The sequence below is a fragment of the Biomphalaria glabrata genome, chromosome 12, assembly GCF_947242115.1.
Source record: "Biomphalaria glabrata chromosome 12, xgBioGlab47.1, whole genome shotgun sequence".
NCBI lineage: Eukaryota > Metazoa > Mollusca > Gastropoda > Planorbidae > Biomphalaria > Biomphalaria glabrata.
Genome location: NC_074722.1, coordinates 35357359 through 35384131, shown reverse-complemented (window position 1 = coordinate 35384131; position 26773 = coordinate 35357359). Strand labels below are relative to the sequence as shown.

The 26773-nt window shown below is 39.7% G+C and overlaps 1 protein-coding gene across 6 annotated transcripts in view; it reads left to right on the top strand.

The window, feature by feature from the left end:
• LOC106069803 (beta-adrenergic receptor kinase 2-like) overlaps positions 1-26773 on the top strand; it is a 97494-nt gene that overhangs the window by 43360 nt on the left and 27361 nt on the right. For 3 of the 6 annotated variants that reach the window (XM_056005566.1, XM_056005565.1, XM_056005567.1), the window contains exons 5-10: positions 188-361; positions 1906-1992; positions 16536-16597; positions 18907-18958; positions 19108-19199; positions 20795-20894. In XM_056005566.1, coding sequence (XP_055861541.1) covers positions 188-361; positions 1906-1992; positions 16536-16597; positions 18907-18958; positions 19108-19199; positions 20795-20894 — 567 coding nt within the window. The remainder of the gene's footprint in view (positions 1-187; positions 362-1905; positions 1993-16535; positions 16598-18906; positions 18959-19107; positions 19200-20794; positions 20895-26773) is intronic. The other 3 variants (XM_056005569.1, XM_056005570.1, XM_056005568.1) reach the window with 1 other exon arrangement.

Here is a 26773-nt window from a genome sequence, read left to right as displayed (position 1 = left end):
CGGTCAGACTAGTTATTTTTCCCTAAAGATCTACATAAAGTGTTACATTTCTGGGAAAGTGGATAGAGCCTTTTTCCAAATACCGTTCACCCAGTTTTTTTTTTTTACTTTTTGAACCCATGAGTAGTTAGCAAGCTGATAGGAGGAATTGTAAAAAGGCCAACTAATGTCACTAACTTTTGAACAGGAAGGTCCCACTGTTCCTCTTGAACCTAGTGATCACTGCGAAAAGACTCCCGTGCTGCAAGTTTTTAGAACCATCGCGGTACAACTAGATGTAGAAGAGAGGATGCCATGGAGTTCACGGGTCTCTGAGAACACTGAAAACACTGAAAACACATGGAGTGATCAGTTGACCAAGGTACGAGGACATTCTAGATGCATTGATGACAAAATGTGAGCACCTTGTAGTCCGTTCTTGTACTCGCACATTAGAGGCAATGAGGTGTGCTCTGGAGAGCATCAGACGACTCGCGGCGACTCGATGGGTAGAATAAGCCGTGCAATGCTGTTCTCATGGTTCATTTGTTCCATCCTGCTGCCAGATGATAATAATAATAATAATAATAAAACTCGACCCTGGCAGCGCCAGAGAATGACTACCCGTTCATTTCTAACATAATAAAATAATAATCTTTATTGTCCGTATGGAAATTTGTCTTACAATTTGTGCATTACACCAAACAAAAAACATAACTATAAGAAACCAAAATGTACATTCACACCAGACTCACTCATAATTTACATGTGACAAAGTTTATACCAGATCACCTTTGTTTTTACTATTACTGAAATAGTTCTTTGGTGGGATTTCAAATGGTGATTCCATTTAGAGTACAGCACTTCGTGAGTCACTTGCTAGTCTTGTACTTCTAGTTACATTTTACGAAGTAAGCCTTGTGGTTGTGTTCATTGGTTTAAGACTACTACTAATAATAATAATAAAAATAATAATAATAATAAGGCTTGTCTTCGAGTCCGAAGATTAATGAGGAATGCAATATTTCCCGTGGCTGCGCAGCCCCAGCTGTGACCTACATATTTTGCCACACCCAGGGCAAGCATAGCCATTGTCCGCCGGTGGTCGATTAAGATTTTAAGACTAACAACAACCAAGAAATACAGTCTAAAACTTAGATGATTGAAACACCAATTTTACTTGGCATTTAAGAATAGTTTAGTTCTGAACCCCGGTGTTCAGCGAAGCCTGAATAGGTGTTCCGTGAATAACTGGTAGGCCACCACGTGAATACAATTCTCTAGTAAGCAAAGTGTTTCGCTAAATACCCAGAATGTGCGAAGTGTTCCGTTAAAGGAAAGTTTGGAAAACAATGCTGTAATGGATTACCCAGCGCTACATCACACTGGAGTTACTCAAAAGTTTCAATCCCAGAACTTAATAATATTCAGGGTGGCCAAGACATGAGTAAAAAAAAACAAACTTACAGGACAGTAAATTATAATATATTGTTTGGACTCCTGTTGTCATACCAGTCCTATTTTATCTTGGCCACGCCACCCTGCATAAAGACATTTTAAATAACAATCACCTGTCCTCAATACCCGATATCACTTTTACACCCAATCGTCTGTGGGCTTTTTGATGACAAAAACTGGGCCTTTCCTATACATGGGCTTCGAAAATGTTTTTGTTTTTTTTTAGTTTAGTTTCAGTGGAGCTTATCTCCTTCTCAGAACGTTTGGCCAAAGAAAAAAGTAGAGACACAGTGTCATTCAAAACTATTAAGGTAGTTTGGTTTTGGTGGTCAGGATAGATACAAGCCAGTCCAAGTGTTGTACCTAACGGCTGGATAATGCGGAATCCAATTGAAATCCGAAATCCGAGATGTTTTAGTTTTAGTCAGGCTCCATATGAATACTCTTTTGTTTCTCTGTCTCTCACAGTCTTACCCTAAAACAGCCGTGGAGTATGTACAGGAAGCGTTAACACAAGCACAGAAGACAAGGAAGTTAGATGCGGATATTTTTGAGGTAAGTACCCAGCGCTGTCAGGGCGGACTGATTGTCGTAAGCTTCTTTTGGGGGGGTTCAGGCAAAACATATCCTTCTGTGTTCCCTCTCTTTTGTTGCTCGGTAAGAGAGCTTATATTAAGAATTTAGTCTGATATAGTTACAGGCGTTTTGATGTATTGGTGAACAATCAAACTAAAAATTTATACCTCTGGTCACGCCTCCACAACAGGTACATCCCCATTAGAACATCTACCAATCACATACATCCCACTAGAACATCTACCAATCACCTACATCCCACTAGAACATCTACCAATCACCTACATCCCACTAGAACATCTACCCATCATCTACATCCCATTAGAACATCTACCAATCACCTACATCCCACTAGAACATCTACTAATCATCTACATCCCACTAGAACATCTACCCAACACCTACATCCCATTAGAACATCTACCAATCACCTACATCCCACTAGAACATCTACCAATCACCTACATCCCACTAGAACATCTACCAATCACCTACATCCCACTAGAACATCTACCAATCACCTACATCCCATAAAGAACATCTACCCAACACCTACATCCCATAAAGAACATCTACCCAACACCTACATCCCATAAAGAACATCTACCAATCACCTACATCCCATAAAGAACATCTACCAATCACCTACATCCCATAAAGAACATCTACCCAACACCTACATCCCATAAAGAACATCTACCCAACACCTACATCCCATAAAGAACATCAACCCAACACCTACATCCCATAAAGAACATCTACCCAACACCTACATCCCATAAAGAACATCAACCCAACACCTACATCCCATAAAGAACATCTACCAATCACCTACATCCCATAAAGAACATCTACCCAACACCTACATCCCATAAAGAACATCTACCAATCACCTACATCCCATAAAGAACATCTACCCAACATCTACATCCCATAAAGAACATCTACCCAACACCTACATCCCACTAGAACATCTACCAATCACCTACATCCCATTAGAACATCTACCAATCACCTACATCCCACTAGACCATCTACTAATCATCTACATCCCACTAGACCATCTACTAATCATCTACATCCCACTAGAACATCTACCCAACACCTACATCCCATTAGAACATCTACCAATCACCTACATCCCACTAGAACATCTACCAATCACCGACATCCCACTAGAACATCTACCAATCACCTACATCCCACTAGAACATCTACCAATCACCTACATCCCATTAGAACATCTACCAATCACCTACATCCCATAAAGAACATCTACCCAACACCTACATCCCATAAAGAACATCTACCAATCACCTACATCCCATAAAGAACATCTACCCAACACCTACATCCCATAAAGAACATCTACCAATCACCTACATCCCATAAAGAACATCTACCCAACACCTACATCCCATAAAGAACATCTACCAATCACCTACATCCCATAAAGAACATCTACCCAACATCTACATCCCATAAAGAACATCTACCCAACACCTACATCCCACTAGAACATCTACCAATCACCTACATCCCATTAGAACATCTACCAATCACCTACATCCCACTAGACCATCTACTAATCATCTACATCCCACTAGAACATCTACCCAACACCTACATCCCACTAGAACATCTACCAATCACCTACATCCCACTAGACCATCTACTAATCATCTACATCCCACTAGAACATCTACCAATCATCTACATCCCACTAGAACATCTACCCATCACCTACATCCCACTAGAACATCTACCAATCACCTACATCCCACTAGAACATCTACCAATCACCTACATCCCACTAGAACATCTACCCATCATCTACATCCCACTAGAACATCTACCAATCACCTACATCCCACTAGAACATCCACCAATCACCTTCATCCCACTAGAACATCTACCCAACACCTACATCCCACTAGAACATCTACCAATCACCTACATCCCACTAGAACATCTACCAATCACCTACATCCCACTAGAACATCTACCCATCATCTACATCCCACTAGAACATCTACCAATCACCTACATCCCACTAGAACATCCACCAATCACCTTCATCCCACTAGAACATCTACCCAACACCTACATCCCACTAGAACATCTACCCATCATCTACATCCCACTAGAACATCTACCCATCACCTACATCCCACTAGAACATCTACCAATCACCTACATCCCACTAGAACATCTACCAATCACCTACATCCCACTAGAACATCTACCAATCACCTACATCCCACTAGAACATCTACCCATCATCTACATCCCACTAGAACATCTACCCATCATCTACATCCCACTAGAACATCTACCAATCACCTACATCCCACTAGAACATCTACCCATCATCTACATCCCACTAGAACATCTACCAATCACATACATCCCACTAGAACATCTACCCATCATCTACATCCCACTAGAACATCTACCAATCACCTACATCCCATAAAGAACATCTACCCATCATCTACATCCCACTAGAACAACTACCCATCATCTACATCCCACTAGAACATCTACCAATCACCTACATCCCACTAGAACATCTACCCATCATCTACATCCCACTAGAACATCTACCCAACACCTACATCCCACTAGAACATCTACCCATCATCTACATCCCACTAGAACATCTACCCATCACCTACATCCCACTAGAACATCTACCAATCACCTACATCCCACTAGAACATCTACCAATCACCTACATCCCACTAGAACATCTACCAATCACCTACATCCCACTAGAACATCTACCCATCATCTACATCCCACTAGAACATCTACCAATCACCTACATCCCACTAGAACATCTACCCATCATCTACATCCCACTAGAACATCTACCAATCACATACATCCCACTAGAACATCTACCCATCATCTACATCCCACTAGAACATCTACCCATCATCTACATCCCACTAGAACATCTACCAATCACCTACATCCCATAAAGAACATCTACCCAACATCTACATCCCACTAGAACATCTACCAATCACCTACATGCCATAAAGAACATCTACCCAACATCTACATCCCACTAGAACATCTACCCATCATCTACATCCCACTAGAACATCTACCCATCACCTACATCCCACTAGAACATCTACCCATCATCTACATCCCACTAGAACATCTACCCATCACCTACATCCCACTAGAACATCTACCCATCATCTACATCCCACTAGAACATCTACCCATCACCTACATCCCACTAGAACATCTACCAATCACCTACATCCCACTAGAACATCTACCAATCACCTACATCCCATAAAGAACATCTACCCATCATCTACATCCCACTAGAACATCTAACAATCACCGACATCCCACTAGAACATCTACCAATCACCTACATCCCATAAAGAACATCTACCCATCATCTACATCCCACTAGAACATCTACCAATCACCGACATCCCACTAGAACATCTACCAATCACCTACATCCCATAAAGAACATCTACCCATCATCTACATCCCACTAGAACATCAACCCAACATCTACATCCCACTAGAACATCTACCAATCACCTACATCCCATAAAGAACATCTACCCAACATCTACATCCCACTAGAACATCTACCAATCACCTACATGCCATAAAGAACATCTACCCAACATCTACATCCCACTAGAACATCTACCCATCATCTACATCCCACTAGAACATCTACCAATCACCTACATCCCACTAGAACATCTACCCATCACCTACATCCCACTAGAACATCTACCCATCATCTACATCCCACTAGAACATCTACCAATCACCTACATCCCACTAGAACATCTACCAATCACCTACATCCCACTAGAACATCTACCAATCACCTACATCCCACTAGAACATCTACCCATCACCTACATCCCACTAGAATATCTACCAAATCACCTACATCCCACTAGAACATCTACCAATCACCTACATCCCACTAGAACATCTACCAATCACCTACATCCCATAAAGAACATCTACCCATCATCTACATCCCACTAGAACATCAACCCAACATCTACATCCCACTAGAACATCTACCAATCACCTACATCCCATAAAGAACATCTACCCAACATCTACATCCCACTAGAACATCTACCAATCACCTACATGCCATAAAGAACATCTACCCAACATCTACATCCCACTAGAACATCTACCCATCATCTACATCCCACTAGAACATCTACCAATCACCTACATCCCACTAGAACATCTACCCATCATCTACATCCCACTAGAACATCTACCCATCATCTACATCCCACTAGAACATCTACCCATCATCTACATCCCACTAGAACATCTACCAATCACCTACATCCCACTAGAACATCTACCAATCACCTACATCCCACTAGAACATCTACCAATCACCTACATCCCACTAGAACATCTACCCATCACCTACATCCCACTAGAACATCTACCAATCACCTACATCCCACTAGAACATCTACCCATCACCTACATCCCACTAGAACATCTACCAATCACCTACATCCCATTAGAACATCTACCAATCACCTACATCCCACTAGAACATCTACCAATCACCTACATCCCATAAAGAACATCTACCCAAAACCTACATCCCATAAAGAACATCTACCCATCACCTACATCCCACTAGAACATCTACCAATCACCTACATCCCATAAAGAACATCTACCCATCACCTACATCCCACTAGAACATCTACCAATCACCTACATCCCATAAAGAACATCTACCCATCACCTACATCCCACTAGAACATCTACCAATCACCTACATCCCACTAGAACATCTACCAATCACCTACATCCCATAAAGAACATCTACCCATCACCTACATCCCACTAGAACATCTACCAATCACCTACATCCCATAAAGAACATCTACCCATCACCTACATCCCACTAGAACATCTACCCATCATCTACATCCCACTAGAACATCTACCAATCACCTACATCCCACTAGAACATCTACCAATCACCTACATCCCACTAGAACATCTACCAATCACCTTCATCCCACTAGAACATCTACCCATCACCTTCATCCCACTAGAACATCTACCAATCATCTACATCCCACTAGAACATCTACCAATCACCTACATCCCACTAGAACATCTACCAATCACCTACATCCCACTAGAACATCTACCAATCACCTACATCCCATAAAGAACATCTACCCATCACCTACATCCCATAAAGAACATCTACCCATCACCTACATCCCACTAGAACATCTACCCATCATCTACATCCCACTAGAACATCTACCCAACACCTACATCCCACTAGAACATCTACCAATCACCTACATCCCACTAGAACATCTACCCAACACCTACATCCCACTAGAACATCTACCAATCACCTACATCCCACTAGAACATCTACCAATCACCTACATCCCACTAGAACATCTACCAATCACCTACATCCCACTAGAACATCTACCAATCTCCTACATCCCACTAGAACATCTACCCAACACCTACATCCCATAAAGAACATCTACCCAACACCTACATCCCATTAGAACATCTACCAATCACCTACATCCCACTAGAACATCTACCAATCACCTACATCCCACTAGAACATCTACCCAACACCTACATCCCACTAGAACATCTACCCATCACCTACATCCCACTAGAACATCTACCAATCACCTACATCCCACTAGAACATCTACCCATCATCTACATCCCACTAGAACATCTACCAATCACCTACATCCCATTAGAACATCTACCAATCACCTACATCCCACTAGAACATCTACCCATCATCTACATCCCACTAGAACATCTACCAATCACCTACATCCCACTAGAACATCTACCCATCACCTACATCCCACTAGAACATCTACCCATCATCTACATCCCACTAGAACATCTACCAATCACCTACATCCCACTAGAACATCTACCAATCACCTACATCCCACTAGAACATCTACCCATCACCTACATCCCACTAGAACATCTACCAATCACCTACATCCCACTAGAACATCTACCCATCACCTACATCCCACTAGAACATCTACCCATCACCTACATCCCACTAGAACATCTACCCATCACCTACATCCCATTAGAACATCTACCAATCACCTACATCCCACTAGAACATCTACCAATCATCTACATCCCACTAGAACTTCTACCCATCACCTTCATCCCACTAGAACATCTACCAATCATCTACATCCCACTAGAACATCTACCCATCATCTACATCCCACTAGAACATCTACCAATCACCTACATCCCACTAGAACATCTACCCATCACCTACATCCCACTAGAACATCTACCCATCATCTACATCCCACTAGAACATCTACCCATCACCTACATCCCACTAGAACATCTACCAATCACCTACATCCCACTAGAACATCTACCCATCACCTACATCCCACTAGAACATCTACCAATCACCTACATCCCACTAGAACATCTACCCATCACCTACATCCCACTAGAACATCTACCCATCACCTACATCCCACTAGAACATCTACCCATCACCTACATCCCACTAGAACATCTACCCATCATCTACATCCCACTAGAACATCTACCAATCACATACATCCCACTAGAACATCTACCCATCATCTACATCCCACTAGAACATCTACCAATCACCTACATCCCATAAAGAACATCTACCCATCATCTACATCCCACTAGAACAACTACCCATCATCTACATCCCACTAGAACATCTACCAATCACCTACATCCCACTAGAACATCTACCCATCATCTACATCCCACTAGAACATCTACCCAACACCTACATCCCACTAGAACATCTACCCATCATCTACATCCCACTAGAACATCTACCCATCACCTACATCCCACTAGAACATCTACCAATCACCTACATCCCACTAGAACATCTACCAATCACCTACATCCCACTAGAACATCTACCAATCACCTACATCCCACTAGAACATCTACCCATCATCTACATCCCACTAGAACATCTACCAATCACCTACATCCCACTAGAACATCTACCCATCATCTACATCCCACTAGAACATCTACCAATCACATACATCCCACTAGAACATCTACCCATCATCTACATCCCACTAGAACATCTACCCATCATCTACATCCCACTAGAACATCTACCAATCACCTACATCCCATAAAGAACATCTACCCAACATCTACATCCCACTAGAACATCTACCAATCACCTACATGCCATAAAGAACATCTACCCAACATCTACATCCCACTAGAACATCTACCCATCATCTACATCCCACTAGAACATCTACCCATCACCTACATCCCACTAGAACATCTACCCATCATCTACATCCCACTAGAACATCTACCCATCACCTACATCCCACTAGAACATCTACCCATCATCTACATCCCACTAGAACATCTACCCATCACCTACATCCCACTAGAACATCTACCAATCACCTACATCCCACTAGAACATCTACCAATCACCTACATCCCATAAAGAACATCTACCCATCATCTACATCCCACTAGAACATCTAACAATCACCGACATCCCACTAGAACATCTACCAATCACCTACATCCCATAAAGAACATCTACCCATCATCTACATCCCACTAGAACATCTACCAATCACCGACATCCCACTAGAACATCTACCAATCACCTACATCCCATAAAGAACATCTACCCATCATCTACATCCCACTAGAACATCAACCCAACATCTACATCCCACTAGAACATCTACCAATCACCTACATCCCATAAAGAACATCTACCCAACATCTACATCCCACTAGAACATCTACCAATCACCTACATGCCATAAAGAACATCTACCCAACATCTACATCCCACTAGAACATCTACCCATCATCTACATCCCACTAGAACATCTACCAATCACCTACATCCCACTAGAACATCTACCCATCACCTACATCCCACTAGAACATCTACCCATCATCTACATCCCACTAGAACATCTACCAATCACCTACATCCCACTAGAACATCTACCAATCACCTACATCCCACTAGAACATCTACCAATCACCTACATCCCACTAGAACATCTACCCATCACCTACATCCCACTAGAATATCTACCAAATCACCTACATCCCACTAGAACATCTACCAATCACCTACATCCCACTAGAACATCTACCAATCACCTACATCCCATAAAGAACATCTACCCATCATCTACATCCCACTAGAACATCAACCCAACATCTACATCCCACTAGAACATCTACCAATCACCTACATCCCATAAAGAACATCTACCCAACATCTACATCCCACTAGAACATCTACCAATCACCTACATGCCATAAAGAACATCTACCCAACATCTACATCCCACTAGAACATCTACCCATCATCTACATCCCACTAGAACATCTACCAATCACCTACATCCCACTAGAACATCTACCCATCATCTACATCCCACTAGAACATCTACCCATCATCTACATCCCACTAGAACATCTACCCATCATCTACATCCCACTAGAACATCTACCAATCACCTACATCCCACTAGAACATCTACCAATCACCTACATCCCACTAGAACATCTACCAATCACCTACATCCCACTAGAACATCTACCCATCACCTACATCCCACTAGAACATCTACCAATCACCTACATCCCACTAGAACATCTACCCATCACCTACATCCCACTAGAACATCTACCAATCACCTACATCCCATTAGAACATCTACCAATCACCTACATCCCACTAGAACATCTACCAATCACCTACATCCCATAAAGAACATCTACCCAAAACCTACATCCCATAAAGAACATCTACCCATCACCTACATCCCACTAGAACATCTACCAATCACCTACATCCCATAAAGAACATCTACCCATCACCTACATCCCACTAGAACATCTACCAATCACCTACATCCCATAAAGAACATCTACCCATCACCTACATCCCACTAGAACATCTACCAATCACCTACATCCCACTAGAACATCTACCAATCACCTACATCCCATAAAGAACATCTACCCATCACCTACATCCCACTAGAACATCTACCAATCACCTACATCCCATAAAGAACATCTACCCATCACCTACATCCCACTAGAACATCTACCCATCATCTACATCCCACTAGAACATCTACCAATCACCTACATCCCACTAGAACATCTACCAATCACCTACATCCCACTAGAACATCTACCAATCACCTTCATCCCACTAGAACATCTACCCATCACCTTCATCCCACTAGAACATCTACCAATCATCTACATCCCACTAGAACATCTACCAATCACCTACATCCCACTAGAACATCTACCAATCACCTACATCCCACTAGAACATCTACCAATCACCTACATCCCATAAAGAACATCTACCCATCACCTACATCCCATAAAGAACATCTACCCATCACCTACATCCCACTAGAACATCTACCCATCATCTACATCCCACTAGAACATCTACCCAACACCTACATCCCACTAGAACATCTACCAATCACCTACATCCCACTAGAACATCTACCCAACACCTACATCCCACTAGAACATCTACCAATCACCTACATCCCACTAGAACATCTACCAATCACCTACATCCCACTAGAACATCTACCAATCACCTACATCCCACTAGAACATCTACCAATCTCCTACATCCCACTAGAACATCTACCCAACACCTACATCCCATAAAGAACATCTACCCAACACCTACATCCCATTAGAACATCTACCAATCACCTACATCCCACTAGAACATCTACCAATCACCTACATCCCACTAGAACATCTACCCAACACCTACATCCCACTAGAACATCTACCCATCACCTACATCCCACTAGAACATCTACCAATCACCTACATCCCACTAGAACATCTACCCATCATCTACATCCCACTAGAACATCTACCAATCACCTACATGCCATAAAGAACATCTACCCAACATCTACATCCCACTAGAACATCTACCCATCATCTACATCCCACTAGAACATCTACCAATCACCTACATCCCACTAGAACATCTACCCATCACCTACATCCCACTAGAACATCTACCCATCATCTACATCCCACTAGAACATCTACCAATCACCTACATCCCACTAGAACATCTACCAATCACCTACATCCCACTAGAACATCTACCCATCACCTACATCCCACTAGAACATCTACCAATCACCTACATCCCACTAGAACATCTACCCATCACCTACATCCCACTAGAACATCTACCCATCACCTACATCCCACTAGAACATCTACCCATCACCTACATCCCATTAGAACATCTACCAATCACCTACATCCCACTAGAACATCTACCAATCATCTACATCCCACTAGAACTTCTACCCATCACCTACATCCCATTAGAACATCTAACATTCAGTCTCAACATTCGGTCAACATATTATGGTAGCGAAGCTCTTTTTTTTCCCTGGTCGATGTTTAAGTTTTTTTTTTTGTTGGTTTGAAAATGCTGTAAGCTGTGATGTTTAAAGTGTGGTCTGGTTATTGATTTGTGGGGAGGACAAGAAAAGAAGTGTGTGTTTGTGTATACCGTCCTAGGAAATATCGCTTCATGCTTGCCTGTGATAGCCTCCACTTTGAAACATATGTAATCAATTACAGAGGTAATCAATGTAAATAGCTGCTAGCTCTTGAAACTGGATCTCGTGGATGCCAGAGTAGGAGAAAAGGGATGGAGGGGGGAATATTAAACGTCCACATTGGGTCAAGGAGGCGCGGTGGCTGAGCGGTAAAACGCTTGGCTTCCGAACCGGTAGTACTGGGTTCGAATCCGGGTGAAGATTGGGATTTTTAATTTCCGGAACCTTTGGGCACTTCCACCCAGCTCTAATGGGTACCTGACATTTGGTTGGGTAAAAGGAAAGGCGGTTGGTCGTTGTGCTGGCCACATTACACCCTCGTTATCCATAGGCCACAGAAACAGATGATCATCTGCCCCGATAGACCTCAAGGTCTGAGAGGGAAACGTTTTATATTTGGTCTATGTTTTCATTGTATTGACTGACGCTTATCTATATATATTATAGCTTTTATATTGCGCTACTTTCATGCTTATAGCATGCTCAGAGCGCTTTTGGTCCAATCTCATTTTTGGACCAACTGTATTGCATTGTCTTCAATAACACTACATTAAAAGCCCAGTGTAACAGTACATGCAAATTGACCACTGTACAACGAATGACCACCAGTTTTCTGGACGTTTTTACAATATCTCTATTCAAGTCAGAACTTCATGGAACCTTCAGGAACCTGTTCGCGTACCGCGGAGCTCAAAAACGCGGCTCACGATTTCCCTAGAAATTTAACAGTTGATGCATATCACTGAGAAAAGAATGACTAGCTCGTTGGACACACCGGGAAAACTCTAGTTTGACTGTAATCAACTGGTTCAGACGACCAATACCGGTAGTTCACAGACAAATGGTTCCCGACAACTGGTTCACATTGTAAATAATTGTCGATAAGCAAGTTAGTCTTGTGAACCATTTGTATGTAAATCATTTGTCGTGGAACCCGTTCATTGTAAGCTTGAAATTGCATTCTCTTTAACAGTAAAAAAAAAAATCAACCAAATAATATTTGTAAAACTCCTTGTGATATAAATCCAGAGTTTTGCTAGATCTATTTACATACAAATAAACTATGATCTATTTTTTTTATCCATACGCAAAAGTATAAGGATAAAAGGGGGGGGGTCTGGTACTAACTCATCGCGCGATGCTTTATCAGAGCCTAGAATATAACAGGAAAAACTTGACAAATACTTTTTGAAAAAGACAATACCATTATTATGTGACTTACAGAGCGATGGTTGTCCTCTTTGAAATGAATGAATGAATGTTAGATGAAAAGACAATGGGACATTTTTTGTCATCGTCGAACCACGATGGATGAACAATGTTAACATAGCCACTAGAGTGCGACGCTCCCCCTAATTATGCCTTCGAATGCAGCTTTGTAGACAAAAGGATTGTACATTTTCCAGGTTCATTTTTCTTGACTTAAAGCAACGGACCTCCTTGGCTTAAAACTTTATTTGTTACCAGCCGGATAGGAATCGCGCCTGCGGGCCTTAGTTTTGGTATTACTGATCTACTGGATGGGATTTAGATCTAGATCTATGTCAAACTTGGTGTATTTCCATTTTAATTTTTTTAAAATTGTGTCATAAAAGTAAAAGAGTATGAAAATGGGTTTCCCAGTTTAGCCAACATGTTCGTGTCCAAAATAAAATACTGTGAAAACAGGTTTACCCGATTTGTTAAGACTTAGGCATTTTAATTGTTTGTAAGGCTCCCTTGTTGCGGGAGGGACATTAAAAATGTTTGTTTGTAAAATATTTGACATGTTTCGGATGTTCCTTCAGAGCTGAAGATAGCTTACTTCCTAGTCCAAACCTCCCGCAGGAATATGGGGGATGGAAGCGGGCAGGGTTTGAACCCAGGACCATCGAAAAGTCCGAACGACAGTCCAGCGCGCATACCGCACCACCAAGAAGCCATCCCAGACATAAACATACACTTCGGTCTCCGATCTAAGGAATAGTTATGCCAAGTTTTATCAAGATTATTGGTCAAACATTTTTTTTCTATGCGGGCATAAAACTACCTTCCATTGTACTTTCTCTATTAGATTGAGCAGATAATGTGATACGAATACACCCGACGACCTTTGTTTGGTTTCCGTCGCCCTCGCTTCCTTTCTGCTTTTTTTTTTTTTTTGTTAACCCCGAAAAGAAAGACTTGCTTTAAAAAACAAATGGCTACAATGTCAAGTCCTTGGATGCTAGGATCAAAGATAAACACGGACATAAATCGCCGTCACCTTGGTAGGCTGGACGCCTGCTAGTGTCTTCTTCGCAAAACCAGCCAGAAATACAAATAAAAATAATAATTAAAAAAAAGCCACTTTTTCCAACAGGGCGAGAACTCTTCTGTGTGGGAATGGGGTGTCAGAAAGTAGGACAGCTGTGTTGTTGCCCCCCCCCCCCCGCCTGAAAGTTTGGTTCACTGGAGTCCCATTGCGTGTCCCTCCACTGCTTGAATTGAGTTTGTGTGAGTCGTATTTGTTTTCGTCTCAACCATTATTAATGCAGGCTTTAGGGAACCGTCCGTCGCGAGTTCTGCGCGTGTGTGTGTGTGTGTCGGGGGGGGGGGGTAACAATGTTTGTAGGTTTTATTTGGGGGGGGGGGGGGGCGGCGAACATTTGATTTATTGTACGGAGTAGGAGAATTGGTTTCTTGAGGAGAAAAATAAAACAGGGGGGGGGGAGGAGGTCTGGTCTCTACGGGAAAAAGGGGGAGAGAAATTTCAGACTGCTTTCATGACTACCCACATAGCCTATTATATAAAAGATATGCCTATATAAAACACAACTGATAGAGTAATGACGTGGGGGGGGGGGGAATCTGGGAGAAAGTTTCTGTCTTTAGGCGCTCAGCAAACACAACGTCAGCTTAAGTCGGGTTTCGAACTCGATCCCGCTTGATAGAAAGCAAAGCAGTTTATGCCTGTCAGACGCACACCCCATTTTGTTTTCCCTACATAGAGACCCCCATCTCTTACACTTGAGGTGTTTCTAATGCCACTCTAACATTGGACAACTAAGTCTTATGGACATTGTAGGCTAACCAGTTTTACATTTAAATTGGATTGATTTGCTTCCCTTGTTGTTAACTCACACTTTATATACAGACTCAACATATAGGCCAGTGGGTTCAATCAACAGTGTTGGAAAATTCAATGGAAGTTCTGTTGTGCTTCTTTGAGTAAAGGAAGCCTTTTGTATTCACATTTTTTTTTTATATCCTGCATGGACATTCATTATACATACATAGTAAAATAAAAAGTACCCCCTTTTAAGACCTTGTGATCTGTGGGGCAGATGATGTAAAGGTCATCTGTTACTTTGGTCCAGGGTCGTCTGTTTCATTGGCCAATGGTTAACAAACAGGGGGGGCCATGTAGCGAGCACAACTACCAATAACATTTACTTTCCACATTTGAAGTCAGGTATCCATTAGAGTTGAGTGGATTCAAAGGTGTCCTTAAAATCCAAAAATGAGAAATCCCAGTCTTCATTGAGAGATGAACCTGGGACCTATTGGTTCAGAAGCCAAGCGCTTTACCACTCAACCACCATGCCCCCATTATACATACATACAAATGTATTATACAGTTAAATGTTGGATGTCTGTGTAATTTACACTTTCAAAGCTTGTCATCATAGCATCAGATTTGGCATTGAGGCACTTTGTTGTGCCCCAACATTGCAGGTTACATCAAACTTGTGCATGTTCAGATAAAGAATCTTTATTTGTTCAACATTTCTAATATGTTTTTTTTTTTCCATGATTGTGTTTCAGCCCTATATCAATGAAATTTGCAATTCTTTGAGAGGTCATATATTTGACAAATTTATAGAAAGGTACATTTTTAAAATATACTTTTGTCCCCCCTCCCAGCCCCCTTTATTTATTCTAATGTCCAGTAATGTTGGTCAGTGTATATGTTTGGTCTTTTTGTAGTGGGGGAACAAACATTTGATGTGCAATGGCCATTGGTTGGATTTAGAGGGGGTGTGTGTTGTGGGAAGGGCAGTTCCCTTTCATTAGATTTTAAATAGATTTTTTTTTTCTGTTTAAATAAAACGTATAGTTTTGGAATCCTGGTGACCTGCTGGATGGCCTGACATGGTAATGTCAGCAGGTGGAATTAAAATATCAGTGATGGGAATTTTCCGACAATTGTCGGAATTCCGATAATTTCTTCTGGTCCGATTTTCTAGCAAAAAAATCCGAAGTTTTCCAGACATTTTTTTTTTTTTAAATCCGATTTTTTTTTTTTCAATTTTTTTTTATGAAAAAAAAAAATCCGATTTTATTATTTTTCCATTTTCGGAAGAATGCGAAATAAGATTTTTGATTTGTTTTGAACTCCGCACATCCGGTCTTTTGACACAGTTAAAGTTCTATTTTTTTTTTAAAATCTTGTGTTACCGTATTGTCTTATAAGTCTAGATCTCGGTCCAGATTAGAGTGGTTTGAATCAGTCTAGATAGATATCTAGATTCTTTAATTTGAATACTTTTGATCTAGATCTAGACTTCAATGGCTGCTTGCCAGCTTTTGAAAAGTATTCGACTTAAACTTAACTTAGACTTAAGAGTATCAATCATGAATGATGCCCGGTCGCTATGTTACGACGTATGTAGCACTAATCGCCGCTATTACTACAATTCAAGATCTATTATTTTTTCACTGTTGTTACGATGACCCCTAGATTTTTCTAATTTGAACCCTGCCTGCCGACTTCCTTGAGTTCAAATGGGATTAGATTTAGACATCTAGATCTATTATAATAATAATAAGATCTAGATCTACTCATCTAATAGAGTGATACTGTGATAGACCTACCGTGTACCGACCATCTGGATTTATATATAGAATATACTTTTTTTATATAGTAGTAAGTAGGCCTTCTTAAACTTCTTAACATGACTATAGTGAGTTACTGAGTATAAGCCTGACAGAATGTAGATATCTAATAATAATATATTGGATCTAGAATCTAGAAAAGTTATTAGATATAAGTAGTAGTAGCTATAGATTATAGATCTATCTATAGTGAGGGATATGTATATATTTTAATATAAAACTTATCATTACTAATTTTAAAAGCATGTTTTTCAAACACATTTAATCCTTATAGTTGTTTGAGAAAGAAGTTGTTACAATATCTGTATAAAGCAGTTATCTATTATAGAATGCTCAGACTGCAAAAAGCTTTCTCCTCCCATCAATATATATACAAACAATAGTGCCATGAATGCATTTTGAGTGCAGTAATGCTAAATGAAGTGCAGTTTGTGTGCAGTAATGCACAATGCAGTGTAAATGTTATGTAATACAACATTAATTAAAGAAAATATTAAATTAAATGATTCTACGTAGTTTAAAAAAATTCAGCAACATCTTTTTTTAAGTCGTCGCCACGACAGGCCAGTTCAAAAACGGGGGGGGGGGGGGGGGGGGGGGCTTACAAAATTTCCTAAAATTTTTGCAAAGTCAGTTCCCATCACTGAAATATTCCTAAGCATATATCAAATGACTAGTCAGACATTCTGTCCTAAATACAGTCAGTGGGTTATTGTGCTGGCTTCCAGACTATATCCCTTGGAAGCTGGCATTTGAAACCCAGGGAATGCAATCAACTAATTCATTTCCATGACCTCTTAGATTTACATGTCATTTTCCCCAACCAACCTCAGTGTCCAAATCATAAACATGTTGGATTTATTTTCTCTTGACTCATTTCTCCCTGGCTGCTATTAAGTGATGCACATGTGAAGGCTTTCAGATACCTTGTTAGATATTTCTGACCTAATACCCTTGAATAAGTAAGAGCCTAGAACTCAAATGTAGAGGCCACATGGCATTGGATATAGAACTCATGACCAGTCTTAATTATTTATGGATATTTAACTCTTTCCGTAATTATTTACCACATTCTGGTGGAATCAATGCTGGTATAGTCAGTTAGGAGAGAAAGAGTTAAGAAGATTTGGGGACAGTTGACACTAAGATCATAAAACTGCTTGGCTTTTTTTTCACAAATAGAATCTCCCCTTTCCAAACGGTTGACTGTTTAATTTTGTTTCCTTGTGTTGTAGTTGAGCATTCATTTTGTTTTAGTGTTGGATGGGCCTGTTACTTATTGTCTTTTTCTGATCCACAGTGACAAATACACCAGATTTTGTCAATGGAAAAACTTAGAATTAAATATTAATGTAAGTACAGTTAGAACATTGAACAGCTTTTTAAAATGATATGTTTACCTACTTGCAAATAGTGCATATATTCTTAGATTCATGTTGAAAATGTCAGTGAACTTTTTAATTGTGTGCTCAAGCAGTTGATATCATTGCTTTATCCACAGTTAACAATGAACGATTTTAGTGTACATAGAATCATTGGCAGGGGAGGTTTTGGGGAAGTCTATGGCTGCAGGAAGGCAGACACAGGGAAAATGTAAGTATCATCTTTAGGGACTCACTGCATGACTTGTACTAGTTGCAAGTCCAAGGACCATGAATTTGTTTGTTTGACTGACTACATTACTTGTGGACCCATTGCAGACTTTCTGGCTTCTTGCTCTGGGAAATCTTAAATCTTCTGTTGTTTTTTTGTTGTCTGGACATTGTTGCTTCTCCACTAGAATGGGTATAGGTAATGGAGGAGGTGGGGTGTGTGCATGGCAGTGGTTTTATCTCTGATACTGTAAGCTGCAGCTCCATGCCCTAAATGTTATTTGCAAGTGACTTAGATAGGTCCATGTGGTTTATGGGTTGCATGCCATTTAGAAGTAGACCTTGACTTTTAGACACAAACACAAGGCTACTCTGAACTGTTTCAATATTTTTTTTAGAATCAAGTACTTAATGTAATGAAGGTCAATCTGACTTCATCACATTTCAAAGGGAGCTAATAGGTTTATATATATATATATATATATGAGTTATGAAACTACAAACATTCCAAGTAAATAAAATATTTGCTTTGCCTTTGAAATAGAATTGAATATCAACAGTGTGTTCTTTTTTTCTCTTGACTAAACCTCATTATTTTATACAATGACTGATAAGTCAGGATTTTACAAATATCTAGTGCATTGTGATGTAAGGAATCAAACAGTCTCTGCCTGACTATTGCCTGACTACTGCTTTAAAGTGTTAGGTACAATAATGTAAAATGATAGGGACCATGAGATCTGACTGTGTATTTGCAATCAGTTTCATCAGTAGACCTGAAGCTTGGGCGCAGGGAAATCTTGGGAGTCTTACTTTCATCCACATTGAATTGATCGCCTCAACCCAATCATAAAATAATCCAGAAACTTTGATAGAAAGTATTGGACTTGGGCCATAACAGGAGATAGATAATGGGGGCCGGGGGGGGGGGGTCGCCCAGCTATTTGTTGATTTTGCAAGATGATCTTATCTTGTTGAAACGTTTGTTCTAAACGTGATCTGACTTCAATTTTGCTTAAACTTGCTAAAACAATAAAATTAAGGTTATCTAAGGTGAAGAACTCCACATTTACATACATATATATATATATATATATATATATCAATAGTGTAAGATGCATTTCCCATTTTCTGTATCAAACAACATTCAAATAATTGCCACTATTTGATTAGCCGATTGGTTATTTAAAAAAAAAAATTAAATAATTAATTGTGACAAATAACTTGTAGAAGATTAGTAAAAAAACAGAAACATTGTTAAGAGAAAAAAAAAGCAAGCAGTTACATGTCAATGATTGTTAGCCATTTGTTTGAACTACGAAAGTAATTGTTTAGCAAACTATTCCCAGAGTTTCACAGTGAACTAACTGTCTCTATGTGGATCTTTACCTTACAGCAGTGTTTTGAGAACCACTGGCCCAATTCCTTTTAGGGAGGCATCATAAATATGAATTAGATCATTAGAACTATATTTTGTATGCTCTAGCATGTGTCTTGTCTATGTCTAGTAAGGTTGGTGTCTTAGTCTAGTCTGTCTTTTTAAGGTTTGTGTCTTGTCTGTGTTTTATCTAGGTTTTTTTCCCTTGTGTGTTTCAGGTATGCAATGAAGTGTTTAGACAAAAAAAGAATCAAGATGAAAGGTGGAGAAACACTTGCTCTGAACGAGAGGATTATGTTGTCTTTAGTTAGTACTGGGGTGAGTACATCTTTGTCTCTTTAGTTAGTACTGGGGTGAGTCTTATGCACAGGTCGCAGTGACACAGCCTGCATGCTTATACATTCTCTTACATCATTCCAGATCAAGTTGTTTTTTTTTTCTTTTGGTCTTATCAAAATAATCCTAACTAATTCAAATTGGTTTTACTTCCACTAACCATTATTTGGCTTAATGTCTATTTTTGCTTGTTCTCACTTGATAAGTGAATATATGTAGGTATAATTTAAAAAAGAAAAAAAGATTAGTTTTAAGAGCCGCTAATGACTGGCAGGGTTTAGCTACCTTTCTGCTACATTAAACAACATTAATTAATTAGTACTAATTGATTAATTAATTGGTTAATTTTTGGATTGATTCGTATTTTGTCAATGACTATGAATAATTATGTTCTGAGAATGGAAGTTGGAGAAAAAATGTGTCAGAATGTAATATGGGGATTAAATTCATAAATACATCCACATCTCTCATTAAGCAGTTATTCCCCTTATTTTAATATCAAAATAAATAATTAATCATTAATGATTAATTAACTAATTTGTTAATTTTTTTTTTAATTGATTCATGTCTTGAATAATTGTGCAATGTTTAATATGTTTGATATACATTGTACATTTCAAAAGGGGATATTTTTTTATTTTTTTTTTATGGTAATGTCTTTGGTGGAGAGAGATTAAAACTACACAAAACTGGGTTTTTCTTTAGGATGTAACAACCTAAATTGATTGTATGACAGTCCACTGGTAACACTTTTGTTGTTATTTCCACTTAACCTTTTTTTGGGGAGGGGGGGGATTTCGAAAAAAAATCACTATGTGTTTATCAGTATGGCCCCTACTTTTTATCAGTATGGCCCCTTGTTTTTTATCACTATGGCCCCTTGGTTTTTTTTTTTGTATCACTATTGCCCTTTGTGGATTTATCGAAATAGCCTTACTAATAGACAATGTTGAAACCAATACTTACTGGGTGTGCCTGCTGTGTACTGAGTACAATATTCACTGTGTGTTTGTGGGGGGGGGGGGGAGAGGTTAGCTACATATTGTGTATGGTGCAAGATAAGCGGCATTGTTGTCAGCAGTCTTAGATACAACAGACGACTCCTGATTGCCAGAGGGCAAAGACGTGTTTTTGTATTGTTAGATTTAGTTTCAGTTTATATTATTACTAAAGTCTACTAGATTTATTTCATGTTATCTCAAGTTGACTTTGTCTATATCGTAATAAAAGTCATATATATAATATAATATTGTTCATAAAAAAGTTATTCAAGCTATTTAAAGTCTTATAAGTTAAGATATAACACGCCTTCTGTGGTTTAGTTAGCTACAAGCAGTTTGGTGCTAGAAGTCTACGACCGTCCACAACAGTGTGTGTACACGCCAGACCTGTTGTGTATTGAATAAAATACTTACTGGGTGTGCACACGCCAGATCTGATGCTTGGGTCTACACGCCTGATTCCTTGGTAGATGGATGTCTGTCAGGTGCTGTGGTCTACAGAAGATTAAAGGATACCTCTCTCTGCTAAAGTTAATATGCTTCTGTGTTCAAGTCGGTTTTAAGATTGGTGGAAGTTTTCTTGTTTTATTTCAAAGAAACAATGCATTTCTAAGACTTTCCATTCTTGTTTCATAGTTGTAAGCCCGATTGCGTTTGAACTTTGCTAAGTCTAGGCTCGCGATTGGCAACAAAATGAAAAATTGATGATCGTGTGGAGGTGTACAGAATGGTCTTTCCTAGGTAGAGAATGGTCTTAGGGCATTGTTGGTGTTTGTGTCGCGAGACAATGGCCCTTTGAAGTGTAAGCTAGAAGTAAACAAGATTACAAAGAGAGTTTGTGTTATCACACAAACTCAGAGGCGGCCCCCGTCGTTTAGACTAGGAAGTAAACTATCTTCAACTCTGAAGGAACATCCGAAACACAAACAACCCGGGACCGTCGAGACAATCAGTTCAGCACGCTAACCGCTCGACGGCATTGTTCTCAACTTAATAACAAACTGGTTACAAATTAATAGCCTATTATTGATAGATATATTACACATTTCGGCATGTCATCTCTACCGGATATGTACAATATGTCAGACGAGCGATTTTAGATAATCTTTCAGCATTGATATATCGTGCTTGTACTTCGATGTCTTAGCACGACAATCAACAGAGCTGTATTGTTATAAGGATATAGATCTACATAAACTAAACTTCGGATTTAGCACTCTTAAGATCTATATCTACTATTTTTGGAAAAAAAAAAGTCATTTGACTTAAATTTGCTTTAAGTTGAAAATATGGAACAATTGGATATCGATAATTAAACTATAGTGACTTATTGTCCAAGACTATAAGGGTAATGTAAGTCAATGATGCTATTTCAAATAATCGTTTGACATAGTTTTTAAAAATAAAACAACTTCCGGAACAACTTCCGGAACTTCTTCATAGTTCATAGCACGGACATTACACTTAATCTAAGTTAGAAGAGCAAACAAACCTTCGTTGGCATTGATTTGTTTTTCACAAAAAACATCCGGAACAATCTATTATAGATACTTAACACTATTGCAATGTTTTGGAAGGAACATTGAAGGTTAAATCAGATATTCTAAAGCGTTTAGTGTTGTTGTTTTTTTTTTTATATAAACTTGACGGACTGACCGACCAACAAACAAAACTCACCAAAATAAGCGGTTATTATCCTGATGGGGGAACTAAACAAAATATAAATAAAATCTGATTATTTGGCGTTACGCTACTGCACGAAAGTCGCTGCATAAAAAGTCCATTTTAAAACATTTGCGTGATATTTACATACAAAGTGCACTTTTAGCCTTTATAAACAAACATAAATGTTTTCTTTTAATTTTAGCAGCTAAACACCTTTAACTAATATTTATATTAGTTGTAAACATTTCTAATACATTTTATAAATATATTTGACTTAGTGATACTGAAAATACGCACAAAATTATCTTTCTTTGTTAACATATTGTAACATTGCCTCCCTTAATTTACGTAATTGTTTTAGAATTGGTGTATTGTTATGAAAAAATCGCTGAGTGTGACAGACGGACTTTTGCACAAACCTATTAGCGCTTTCCCCTAACGGGGGGGGGGGTCGCTAAAAATAGAAGATTTTAAATGACCATGTCCATTGGGACTTGAACAAAGTACACAGATGTAGAGCTCTTTGTATTTTGAATCTGTGGACAGGTCTATGTGTGGGTCAAAAACAGCACTAGTTTCCTTCCATTTAGCTTTCACTGAACATCAAGAGCATGATTGATTCTATAGTTTTGAAAAGATTCACTTAATACATGAAGTAGGTCCAAAGAATTGTTTAGCTTGAACTAGAAGACAAAATTGTATTTGGCGTTAAGTTTGATGGTCAAGTATCAGTATCAGAGAGAAAGTAGGGGCTGTGATCTTCTGTTGTATTTAACACGACTGCTGCGTTTCACCGGCTATTGGAACTTCTCACGTGTTTGTGTGTCCGCTGGTTTTGTGATGGAGCATGATGATGTCATTTGTGTCTGTCGGCTTCTCTCTTTTTTTTTTTTCTGTTCACATTGTCTTGGTTAAATGAGCCAGTTGTTGAAGTCAAGTGGCTTGCGTGTGGCCAGACTATGAGCTCTTGGAATAACAGCAACACACATCCATACACACACAGACACAAGTTCTAGACTACTAGCCGTTTGTTTGGTTTGTGCACAGAAGATCAGGATTTAGTGTGAGACGGCCAGGGGGAGGAAAGGCTTCAAAAGAAAGTTTTTTTTTCCCCTTTCTTCTTTTTAGCGCATTGGGTCGTAGAGTGACTTATTGAATTATTCACTCAGCGTCTGGTCCACTTTGACTTTGGCTTCAATTAAGTCAGTGTGGTCATCTGGTACTAGTGGCCTACATAACGGATTGACTGACAAGGTCGGGGAAAGTTGATCCTAGTTTCAGAACTTATCGTCCGCTACTGTTGAGGTTTGGCGTGTCATCGCCTTGTCTCTGACCATCCTGTACCATGGAGTAACGGACAAGGCTGACCACCTCATTAACAGCGACCTCTGTGGACTCGATGTTCTCATTAATGGACATTTGCTGCTATTTCATCTTCACTTCTGCTTATAATCAGTTGGGAAATATCTCGCCTCTAAATCATTTGTAGTCATTAACCTCGTAGAACTGAAGCTTTTGTTTCAATATATCGGACTAAGGTTTTGGCATTAGATCCCATGTTTTCAGAAGCTTATGGATCATAGTGGTAACTCTACACCAGTGGTTCCCAAACTTTTTTCTTAGCGGAACACTTTACACGTTCTGCGTATTTAGCTTCCTTTTTTTTTTCCTCTTTGAGAGATGAATTCTCGTGATGGCGTACTAGTTAACCCTTTCTCTCCTAACTGACGATACCAACGTTGATTATACCCAAATGTGGTAAATAATTACGGAGAGAAAGAGGTCATTCTATCCAGTAATTCGTGGAACACCTAGTCAAAGACTCCCATCAGAATCCAATCTTCACACTTACGTTGGCATATTTTTCTAATGTATAACTATGCAGTTGACCTTATTTGATAGCGTCCTCCAACCTCCGCCATGCTTTTCCCATTGTCACCCAAGTAGGCACAGGAATAGGGTTCTTATCTTATCTTATATAATACAGACGTTACTTCATAAAAGAAGATGATTACGTCCTACGCGTCATGCATTTAGCCATGCATGTTAACCAATGACTTAAATAGGGTTAAACGTAACATAAAACATCTCTTATTTTTTTACTAATTAACAATTACATAAAGCTTTTGCTGTGTTCCAATTCTACCAATGAGAATACATTATGGATCAGCTCTAGACATTACGAGAAAGATTTCATAACATCAGTACATTTATCTTTGCATATGAACGGGGGAAAAATACGACTGGGGGTCGCTGCCTGGTGGGAAATCGTATTAGGGAGGTCTCGGCACTTCAAAAGTTGAGCACTGCTGACCTAGAGTGTGTTGTGGTTGTAACTATTGAAGACTTTAGAGTTTATTACACACCTTGATTTCAACCAAAAAAAATTAAGTTTAGTTTACTCAGGGCACTACACATCCCCTACAAGTTGAGTGTCAAAGTGTTATTTAAGTTTTAGTAATCCACCTGTGTCTCTGAAATATCATCACACACACACACACACACACACGTTCCAGGCTTTAGCATCGATTTCCATCAAGCTGGTCTTTTTTTTTTGGGTTGTTGTCAGCCCTTCGTTGTTCAGTTTAATGTGTTGTTGTTTTTTGTTTTGTTTTTGTTGTTTCCTCATTAAATGAGTTCGTTTATGTGTGCTCCCCCTTTGAAGACTTGACTTATAGGCTGAAACATTCTGTTAATGATACTAGGAAATGCAGCGGTTCTTTGTCTCAACTCTTTGATCTTCTCTATTCATCTGGTCATTAGTACTCCCCCCCCTCCCCTAACGTTTTAAAGCGTATGTAGAAAGAGTTCATTGACAAGTGATGCTTGAAGTGTTTAGTGTGATGAGCTGTTTTGTCGAAAATCTATATTCTACTTGACACTCATTTAGCCCGAAACCCGATTCTCTTTTTTCAACTGTAGTACATGGCAGTGCAGAAAAAGTTTCCCCTTTCAGACCTTGCGATCTATGCAAAGGTCGTCTGTTTCTGTGGCCCACGGTTAGTGGGGGTGTCGTGTGGCCAGCACGAACACCAACCGCCTTTACATTTTCCAAACTAATGTCAGGTACCCGTTAGAGCGGGGTCGACTCGGAGGCGCCCTAACGTTACCGAAATTAAACATCTCAGCCCTCACTAGAATTCGAACCCGTGACCCCCTCGGTTCGAAAGCCAAGCGGCTTACCACTCATCCACC